At 46.9% G+C, this 10,786-nt stretch overlaps 1 protein-coding gene across 1 annotated transcript in view; it reads right to left on the bottom strand.

The window, feature by feature from the left end:
• The window catches only part of ABCC1 (ATP binding cassette subfamily C member 1 (ABCC1 blood group)), a 133,862-nt gene extending 123,796 nt beyond the window's left edge, over nucleotides 1–10,066 (bottom strand). The window contains exon 1 of the mRNA XM_037067651.1: nucleotides 9,936–10,066. Coding sequence (XP_036923546.1) covers nucleotides 9,936–9,983 — 48 coding nt within the window. The 5' untranslated portion in view covers nucleotides 9,984–10,066. The remainder of the gene's footprint in view (nucleotides 1–9,935) is intronic.
• Between the last annotated feature and the right edge of the window lie 720 nt (nucleotides 10,067–10,786).

The raw sequence follows: 10,786 nt of genomic DNA on the forward strand, positions 1-10,786 counted from the left end.
GAAAATGGTAGGCAAGCCCTGGCCCAGTAGCTCAGCTGATTAGAGGGTCATCCCAATATGCCAAGGTTACGGGCTGGAGCTCCCCTCAGGGCTCATACAAGAAGCAACCAATGAATGCATAAATAAGTGGAACAGCAAACCAATGTTTCTCTTTCTCTTTTTCTCTCTCTCCAACCCCTCCCTTTACAATCAATAAGTAAAAAATAAAAATAAATAAGCAGGCAAGCTATTAGTGCAACCTTGTAAAACTGCATACAAATCTGGACAAGTATTGGACACTAACAGGCCAAGAGACCAACAATGGCTTATGAAAAAATATCTGCAACACACATGATAGACACAAGGGCACGATTCCCAATATATCAAGAGCTCCTGCAAATCTACAGGAAAAAGACACGCCATTGTAAAGGTGTACAAAAAGGACTCAGAAAAACATGCACAGAAAAGAACACCCAAGTCACCAGGGAATATGTTCCAGGATCTCAGCTTTTCACTTTTAAGGGAAATGAAGGTGAAAAGAATTTCTATTCATCCAATTAAGATAATTCGGCCATGTCCACAGTTGGGAAGGGTACAGAGAAAATGCAAATTCCTATTCACTGCCACTGGACATGAACTCGCTATAAACCTTTCTGGAAAACAATCATCCAATACCTATTAAATATAAAAAATGTATATAAGTTTGGCCAATGTAGACGATGTTTATTGGAACACTGTTTACAGGAACAAAAAAAAAAGAAATGAACGCAAGCAATGGTTATTAATAGAGAAATGGCTGAAATAATTGTAGCAAATCTATAACCTGAAAGGTTAAACTACTACAAATAACTAGTGAAAGTCTATGCATTGACATGTATGAGGTGTTAAGTAAAAATTAAGTACAGAGTAATGATTATAACAGAACCTGTTTTGCCCTGGCTGGCATAGCTCAGTGGAAAGAGCACGGGCCTGCGAACCACAGAACCTGTTTTAAACACTTGTGTTTGAAAATGTTTTTATGATTATAAAAACCAGAAGAATATCTTGGTTATCCGATAACTCAAGACAGCAACTTGCTAATGACCTCAATATCTCTATGCTGTTTGTTTTGGAATTAAAAAACTGATTAAACTGGAAAGTTGGTATAAAAATTAAATCAGATTTGCATTAGCATGGCGGGGTTATGAGTAAAATTTTTACACGTTGTTAAACTGTCTCACTGGTTTCAGAACATATCTTTAAAATCTGAACCAAACCAAGCACTCTCTGGACAGAACCCCCTGGAATATAAGGTTTAACCCTTCTCACGATACAAGGAAGCAATTCCCAGCTTGCTCAACGCTCTCCAATGCCAGGAAAACAACAGATGCTTCATAAATGCTGGTGGGACCATTAATGGGAGCATAAACCGTGGCAGCCGCCTGGCAATCAGTATCATCACATCTCCCATCCAAGTACTAACCAGGCCCGACCCTGCTTAGCTTCCGAGATCAGACGAGATCGGGCGCGTTCAGGGTGGTATGGCCGTAGACAGCATTATCACATCTCAATATGGACCTATTCCTGAACCCAGCAATTTCTCGTGGGGGAATGTATTCTGCTGAGTCATTTTCATCTGCTTGCATACATATGCAAGGTGAGTGCCCGGAGATGGTCCAGGCAACACTGTTTACCATGCCAAATGTCTGGAACCGACCTCAACAATGGCCAAGAGTAGGCTGGGTAATATATGGCCCAGTCATGTAACCGGAGAATGTGTGCTCTGTAAAGGTTATGCCTTTCCTTTCAATCTGCTTGGACTTAACGTGGAAAAAATTATCACTGGTTTTTAAGTTAAGGAAGTAAAATACAGAACATTAGTTAGAATATGAACCCATTTAGGGAGGAAACGGAGATATGCACACTCTCTGTCCCTCCTTCATACAGATTTGCATATGCTCAAAATTTTTCTAGAAGGACACCCAAGAAACTATGATCAATGGCTGCTTCTGGGAACAGAGCAGAGGGTGGGGAAGTACCGAAACTTTTACTTTCCATTTATATTCTTCTAGACTCTTCACCTTTTTAAAAGTAATAGGACAGCCCTGGCTGGTGTAGCTCAGTTGGATTGAGCACGGGCCTGCGAACCACAGGATCGCGGTTCAATTCCCAGTCAGGGCACATGCCTGGGTTGCCGGCCAGTTCCCAGCAGGGGACACACAAGAGGCAACCATACATTGATATTTCTCTCCCTCTCTCCTTTCCTTCCCCCTCTTAAGATAAATAAATTAAATTAAAAAAAAAAGTAATAGGACAATCAAAACTGTTACCGTCTAAGATCTTCCTCATGCAATCAACCAGATCAATTCAATAGCTAGTTTTAAAAAAAGTTTTCTAGTAATCAACTTAAGATGATTTTAAGAGAAAATCATCTTAATCACCCAAGAAATCACCTCATCATCTTAACAGATCATGAAAAGCCTTTGGACTTGGTCTGACCCTAAAGAGTTTCTGCGAAGGTTCTGAACTGATGAGACTAATGAAAAAAAAGTGTGTGTGTGTATGTACACATATATATATATACATATATTTATAAACTTAATTTAATTTTAAAAATCTGAGATTCATTCAAGCATAAATGAATTAGAAGTCCACACTCTTTGTGGGGGCCTAAATATTGCTCCACTTCCTCACCAAGCTGGAGTAAGCTTCTTCCTCAGAATTTCCAAGCCCACTTTATTACAAGCCATTTTATTAGTGCTTCATGCATTTTTTGCAGAATGCTCTAGGCAAGATTTTTATTAGACAGGCTCTGCAGTTTCTGTGAATTAAGCTCCGTGATATTCTGGCAATGCCAAGCACCCCAAGGCCTTTATACTTGCTATTGCCTCTATCTGGGAAACCTTTCCCCAGGCCACAGCCAGATTCAGGCCACAGGACAAAGTTACCTTCTCTAAAAGGCCTTCCCTGGACATCCCTCTCTCATAGCTTGCACCGGACCCCAGGCCTTCCCAGTGTGTGTCTTGGCAGCACTTAGCACCACCCAAAATCACTGTAGTCTTTCCCAGTGTAAGCTCCATGAGAACATGGACCTCTCTGGTCTTGTTCATGGCTGTATTCCCAGTGTCTAGAACAGTGCCAGCACATAATAGGTGCTCAGTTAACCATATAAGACTGAATAAATGAATAAATGAAAGAGAAACAGCTGTGGGAGGAACAAGAAAATAAATCCAGTGCTTTAAAAGACTACATTCAAGTTCTCCATGCTGGGAAAACTTAGGCACTTGATAAATGACCGCCAAAGAGGAAGGCATCCCCAAGCAAGTAGCTACCTAAGAAGCCAATAAAAGGTAAACTGAGGTTCTCAGAGACACAACTCACTGAGAGGGAAGGAGAAAGCCCTATCAAACTTCAATTACTATTTGAGGGTAATGGCCATCCTCACAAGTCATCTAGACCCACTTTCCAGAACTTGGCAACCTCCTCCAGGAGATGAACCCCACAATTAAATCAAGGAGACACTTAAAAAGAATCTTGACCTCACAATTGTCTACCTGCCCTGGGGCAGTTTATAATGAAGGTGCAGAGCTTAAAAGCTGTCCTCTAAAGACAGGCATTTTCACCCAGAGACTGAACCACTACACCCCTCAACCGGCATGGGTTGGAGGAGATGGACACAGCCCTCAGCTGTGAGAAGAGGCAAGCAGCGGGAAAGCAGCTGCGTGCTCGCTTTCCAGCTAATTGGAGTTTAACCTCCTTACCTCCTCATTAAGCTTCTCCAAGGCAACCCCAATAAGCCAATTACACAAGAAGCCCAACAGCTTAAAAACTCCCAGGGAAGTAGAAGGATAAGAACCGAAGCCTGGCCCAAAATTTCTTCTCTAGATTCCTCCACACCAATGGCTGTGTGACCTTGGCACCCAGGGATCATTTGACAATGTCTGGAGATGTTTCTTTTTTTTGTCACCACAAGGGGAGGTGCTACTGGCATCTAGTCCGTCAAGGCCACGGGTGCTTCTCAACATCCTACAATGCTCAGTACAGCCTCCCACAACAGAGAATCATCTGGCCCCAAAGGTCAAGAATGCCAAGGCTGAGAAACTGTGCTCCACCCGACCCCAACTGGCTTCCTCAAAGGTCCCCTTCAACCCTCAGCCTTAGAGAAATAAGTACCGGTTCCAACCTCCACCAGGAGAGACACCGCCCAGTTTCCATGCCAGGCTGAGGGTGCACTCGCCTCGGGATGTTCACTCCCACGTTATTAGCACTTACTTTTTCCCCAAAATGTTCAGGCAAGTATTTACAAGCTAGAGTTTTACTGACCATTAAGATCTGATAATTAAAGCTTGACCTTATCCCGCCTCTAAAATCTGGCACTAACATACAAATTAGAACTAGAGGCTTGTTTCGAATTCCTCCGACAACATGACTGTGTCAAGGCCAGGATGCCTGTGTCACCAGGCTAGCGAGCAACTCAGGTAGGCCCCGGTCACTTCATCAAAAGACTGGGATCTGAAGCAGGGGATGCCAACTCAAATACCTGCAGGTGCGAGATGGATTCCAGCAGTAAAAGAAGCAGACCAGGTGGGAAGGCACAATGAAGAAAGGCAACAGATACTGGACCTTAGAACTGAAGCTGCAATAAGGAGCTGTAGAGACTGCGGCAAAACGAAACAGCCCAGCTGACTACTACACAGACTAAAGCCGGCCCCGTGCTATCCAATCTTTTTATTTTTCAAGAGAAGTCAGAAATCCAGATTTTTCTGTGAAATTTTACAGTCAACTACCGTGTTCTCAATGCTCTGCTAGATGCTGGGGTTATGGCCACATAAACAAACAGGCAAAAACTCCTGCCCCTGTGAAGTTGACATTTTGGTAGGAGTTTAGAGAGTAAAAAATTAATATTAATTTTAAAAAGGAAAAAATGTGCTGTATTAGATGGTAGTAAATAAGTGCCCTGGGTGTGCGGTGGGAGAACAGGGACTGCTGGGATGAGGTGACCTGTGAACAAAGAACTGAAGGTGAGAGAGCATTCCAGGCTGGGCGCACAGCCAGTGCCGGTGCTGAAGCAGCCTTGGAGCCTGTGTGGCTGGACTGAGGTAGCAAGTAGCAGGCAACAGGGTTAGAGATGGTGGCTCCAGACACTGCCAGGCCTCGTAAGACTGACTTCTAAGCCCTTAGTTTTTTTTACGCTGAAGGAAGTGGAAGCCACTGAAGGGAGTTAAGCAGGAGAATAGACTCCCTCTGGCTACTGGTTTGGAACTAGACTGTGGGGATCAAGGAGGGAAGCAGGGAGAGCAGGGAGGAGGTCATGTTCAAACCCAGAAGTGAGCCAATGGCTCCAGCCAGAGGTAGTGGGGAAGGCTGCAAGAGAATCTGCTGGAACCAGATGTGGAATGAGAGAGAAAGAGGGGTTCAAGGATGATGCAGGCATGACCTTCTGAAGACAGGGCTGTTGCCATTTACTGAGATCGGGAGAGCTGGGGGAGGAGCATCGCAAGTTCCATTTGGGGCTGGATAAGTTGAAGATACCCAGGTGGAGATATCAGTTCCTAAAAGCTGAGTCCACACAAGTGAAAAGATTTTTCATCTACCAACATGGTTCAAGGCCAGGGAACCCCAAGACTCTCTCATAAATGAAGCTAGTCCAAGCCCTTTGTTAGTTTCTGACAAACAGGCCAGCCACAGCTTCCTTCTGCAAGGCCTAAGGGCAACCCGGGGACCCCGTATTAGGCCTTGCCCTGCCCTGTTCTCTCACAGGTTCCCCTTTTCTCCCTCCAAAGGCACTGACCTTATTGCCTTGTCTCGCTGCCATACCGGGCCTCAGAATCAACCTGTGTGAAGTGAGTTGAGTGGAGTGGAGGCCCCATTAGAGCCCAAGAGTCCCTTTGAGCTCTAACAATCCACAGGGAAGGGAGGGAGGAAAACATCTGGAAGCAGTGGTGGACAAAAGGGGGGTGAGGGGAGGGAGGCAAAGTGATGAGCCTGAAAACCAATGGCGTACTCCAAGGGTGGAAAAGAATTTTGGTTTTTCATACACCGTTGTGAGGCCATGGGGAGCTATTAAGGCAGGAATTAGACTGACTCCAAGGCCAAACCTTACCCTAAGAGGGATTTCTAACAGCTTCTAAGATATCCCCCCTTCTCATGCCCATTGACAGCTAATTCAAATATTCAAGGGTTTCCTGAGTTGGGGAGTATCTCCAAAGCAAATAGCACCAATCAAATATTAACTAGAGAATTCTAGTTGGTGTCAACTGCTCACAATGAGTGAGTGCTAACTGTAGAACAAGCAGCAGCATTCTCAGTTCATGTCAAGAATTGGCTTGTCTACTCCTCACATTACCACTATCCACTTGGTACTATTGGGTTGGACAAAAAGTTCAGCTGGGTTTTTTCCCATAAGATGCCTCTAAGTAGTGCTTCGTCATCTTTAACTTCATATGAAACAACTTCGTTAGATTATATTGGGACAGCTGTCACATGGGCTGCATTTTAAAAAACATCAAAGTTGGTGACTTTTTGTGTAGTCATTTTAATAATGAAGATGGAAGAAAACATGCAACATTTTCAGCATATTATGTTTTATTATTTCAAGAAAAGGAAAAAGCGCAACTGAAATGCAAAACAAAGACTTGTGCCAGTACATGGAGACAGTGCTGTGACTGATCAAACACCAGGAGTGGTTTGCAAAGTTTCATGCTGGAGATCTCTTACTGGACAACGCTCCACGATCAGGCAGGCCCACTGAAGTTGACAGCGATCAAATCGAGACACTGAGAACAATCAACATTATACCACGCGGGAGAGCGCTGACATACTCAAAATATCCAAACCAATAAAGTTATTAGTGAAAATGAAAAATAGGTCTTTGTTTTACGGAAACGACTAAATGAACTTTTGGGCCAACCCAGTATGTTATCACTCCCATTTTCTACGGGTGGAAACTGAGGCATGGAGCGGGGAAGCAACTCACCTAAGCTGCAGAGCCAGGTGAGCTGAGCCCAAGGAATGAGAGCACTCACTCTGAGCCACCACACTACACTGCTTACTGATTTGTTTTATCTACTTTTCTACAATTTTCAATTTTTCTACAATGGTCACGCAACCTATTAATTTTAAAAAATTGTTTTTCATTAATTCACAAGGAGAATCCCAGGCCCATTTTCTCAGCCATCATTCAAATATCGGCCAAAGAATAGGCCCTCCTACCGCCCCACACCCCACTCCAGACACCCCCGATGATAAAAGCCAGCCAAATAATGGTGTACTCAGCCCCTCCTTTCCCTTTAGATAATGAACTTCCTCTTCTTTCACCCCAGAGAATTTGCCTGAGTGAAGGTAGTATGTCAGTGGAAACCTCACCATAGGCCATTTCCACACTCTGGTTTTTCTGGAAATTTCCTGGGGCTCAGAGGCAGGCACTGGCCCAGGAACGGAGCTCTAATAATAAGTGTCACCTGGACTAGTCATCTTGATTTCTAAACACTTGTCCTTGATCAGGAAAGGAAGTAGGCATGACTGAATGGGTGACTCAATCCCATTATCACCCCCTGAATGAAAAGTGGGTCCAAAAGAAGGACAAGCAACTCAAAACACACAACTCAATCTTCAGAAAGAATAATAACAACTATTGTTTAACTCTGTGCAGGGCACAGGCTGAGCCACTTACATAAATGAACTCATGTACTTTTCCCAATCCTAGGAAGTTGGGAATTTTTTGGCCCCTGCCCCCATTTTACGGATGAGACTGAGGCATGGAGAAGCAAAGGGCATCTAACAGCTGGGTGGCCAGTCTCTCCTGGCCTTGAGCATGCAACCCTAGAAAACGTAAGCTACCTGCTTTCTTTCTTTTTTTTTAAAAAGATTTTATTTATTTGTCTTTAGAGAGGAAGGGAAGGAGAGAAGGAGAGAAATATCAATGTATGGATGCTTCTTGTGAGTCCCCTGCTGGGAACTGGCCTGCAACCCAGGCATGTGGCCTGACTGGGAATCGAACCGCGATCATGTGGTTCACAGGCCGGCGCTCAATCCACTGAGCTACACCAGCCAGGCCTACCTGCTTTCTGTTACATTTGGTTTCTCGTGCTATCTGGAAGTTATGTCTCAGCTACCTGCTCTCAAACTCTGGTTCCAGGGCACCCTCAGAAACTGGGGCTTCCAGTCAGTCCAGGTATCCAGAGGGAGGAGAGGGAGGAGAGGCAGAGTCTTAGGTCTCTGCAAGGCCTAAGACTAAGGGAAGATGAAGGTCCTCGCAGAAGTGAGGGCCAGGTACTTGGCAATTTCTATAGCAAAGAGTCCCTGCAAGGAGGAAGAAACCCAACTGGTTTCCCAGCTGAGCTTCTTAAACTAAATAAGTGAAGGACACCCCCAAATACACTCAACTTTAGAAAACCTCATTAGCCATCAATCAAATGTACATCCTAATGCAGAATCTAATTACTTTACAGTTGCCTATTTTCCCCCTATGTCATGTAGAAAAAAAAGAAATGAGGAAATACTCCAGAATCTGCAGTAACACTAGACCAGATCTCCATCTGCATCCTTGCAAAAATCATGTTACTGCTGTCCTAACTGGCACAGGGAACAAGGACTCCACAGGTTTTCCTCTCTACTAGAGTCTCACTTGGCAGTGGCCTGCTTTCTAATCATTGCCAGATGCCAAATGCAAAGCTGTCTCCAGCCCTGATTCCATTGGCCTGAAAATGGGAGACTACCAAGGTGTGCTTGGTTGTGCTACACAATGATACCCCTCCAAAATAAAGCCTCCCAATGGTGCCCTCAATGATGACTTTTTCAACACTCCAAATGCAACTTGTAAGAAAAGGACCACAAAACAGGCCAAGGAGGTATTTTGGGATGCTAATCACCATTTCCTAAGAGCCAAGGGTGTTTCTCTCTCTTGATTCCTAAACAAAAGTGGAAAAACTATGATGTCCAGATCTGTGTATTGTGTTCACAAATAATCAAGATGGCCTGACACAGAAATGCCCTCCTGGAACAAAGGAGGAAATCACATTAGGGGGAAGCTAAAGCCACAGACCCTGGGGTTAAACCACAGAAAGTACACTCCCAGGAGCCAGCCAGGCTCAGCACCAAACACCAAACATTCAGAAGAAAACTTGCTGGGGTAAAAACAGACAGAGGTCCCACAGAGAGAAGCCTCAAATTACAGGAGTGGAAGGGCACACCCAAGGGTACCAGAGCCCTGGGCATCGTCAGCAGCACCCCAAACCTAGCCTAGAGTGAGGCCAGATATGAAAGGGGTGAGCAGCCCTATTTTCTTTCCCGGCTGTTCCTCAAACTTCCCCCAATTCTTCCCTTGTTCTCCCCAACACCTCCCAGAGTGATTAAGCTGAAAGTAAAAGATGACAAAAAGGTGTGATCACCTGAGAGTTATGTGGATGAAAAACAACTGAGGCAAACCTCAACCAATCACTGGGAAGCCCCTTTCTACAGCCAGAACCCCTCCTCAGCTCAGCCCTGACAACCGGGCCTTCTTTGTGAAAGGGGGAACGCAACCCACAAAAGAAGATGGGAGAACTTCAAAGCAGGGAGACAACCCCTTTTACCGCCCTCCATCTATGGCGTCCCCGTCATTTTTGATCGGAGAGGGAAACCCAAAGCACGAAGGACTCTTCTTTTCGACCCCGTCCCCCAGGCTCTAGCCCCTCAACTTTACCCCCCAAACCCCGGACCTGGGCACATGCAAACCTCCTCCCCTCTTTACCCCACCACCGCAAGCCTGCTTCCCAGGAACTGAGTCACCCAAGTTTTCTTCATCAGCTGCATTCCCCAAGGGGCCGGCCGCGGGCGAGCCGGGAACCCGGCGCTCGCGTAGGTAGCGGGTGCCCAGGGGCTGAGGGCCGGCCCGCCCGCCCGCCTAGGCTGGCGCTTCCCCCGGCGCCGGCCTGCGAGCCTGCCTGCCGGCCTCCCTCCCCAGCCCCACGCGGTCCGGGCGGCCGCAAAACACGTACCCAGAAGGGGTCGGAGCCATCGGCGCTGCAGAAGCCCCGGAGCGCCATACCACGGGCTCAGGCACCGGCGAGCGCCGGCAAGCGCGGGGCGACGGGGCGGCGGGCGGACAGGCCCGGCTGCTGGCGAAGGCGGAGGCGGCGGCGGAGGCGGCAGGCGGCAGCAGTGGCAGTGAGGGCGGGAGGCAGCGAAGAGGGGGCCGGGGCCGCAACGTCATCTGATTGGCCGGCAAGTCACGGGGATGCAGCGGAACCGCCCCGCCCAGGCGCTCAGCTACCCTAGCAGATTCTCGGCTTGCGCCCCGCGTGGAGGTAGAACCCGAGCCCGCCCGTGGGCGCCACGGGGCTGGAGACCTCGTTGGCCGTCCGCCTTATCCCTGATCCCTGGCGCCCAATGCCACCCCCATGGGTCCCAGGAGGGTGTTCTAACCCTCCACAAGCTGCCGAGATCTTTGCGTCCGGACCAGTTGACCAATTTTCAAATCCTGCTGTAATAACGATGATCACTGCAGGAACAGTAGCAACAAACGGGAGACTATAGCGTGTCCTCGGCCCTGTATGAGCCTGGAGAGTGCCAAACACCAGCTGCGTCCTTATTGGACCCTCTGACTTCGCTTTCATGAAGGAAGAAAGCAAGGGGCAGTCAGGTTGGGTGGCTTTTACAGGGTCACAGGCTAACCTAGGAGCTAACTCCAGAGCTGACACAGAAACGTAGGAGATGATACCCCTATGAATCTATTAGAGAAACAAGCTCAGAGAGGGGAAGTGATTTGCCCAAGGTCACACAGCTGCTAAGTGTGGAAGGGGGATTCAAATCCATGACCAGTCTGATTCCAGAGCACTCATTGTGAGAG

The sequence above is a fragment of the Sturnira hondurensis genome, unplaced genomic scaffold (assembly GCF_014824575.4).
Source record: "Sturnira hondurensis isolate 20B ecotype Veracruz unplaced genomic scaffold, ASM1482457v3 Scaffold0017394, whole genome shotgun sequence".
NCBI lineage: Eukaryota > Metazoa > Chordata > Mammalia > Chiroptera > Phyllostomidae > Sturnira > Sturnira hondurensis.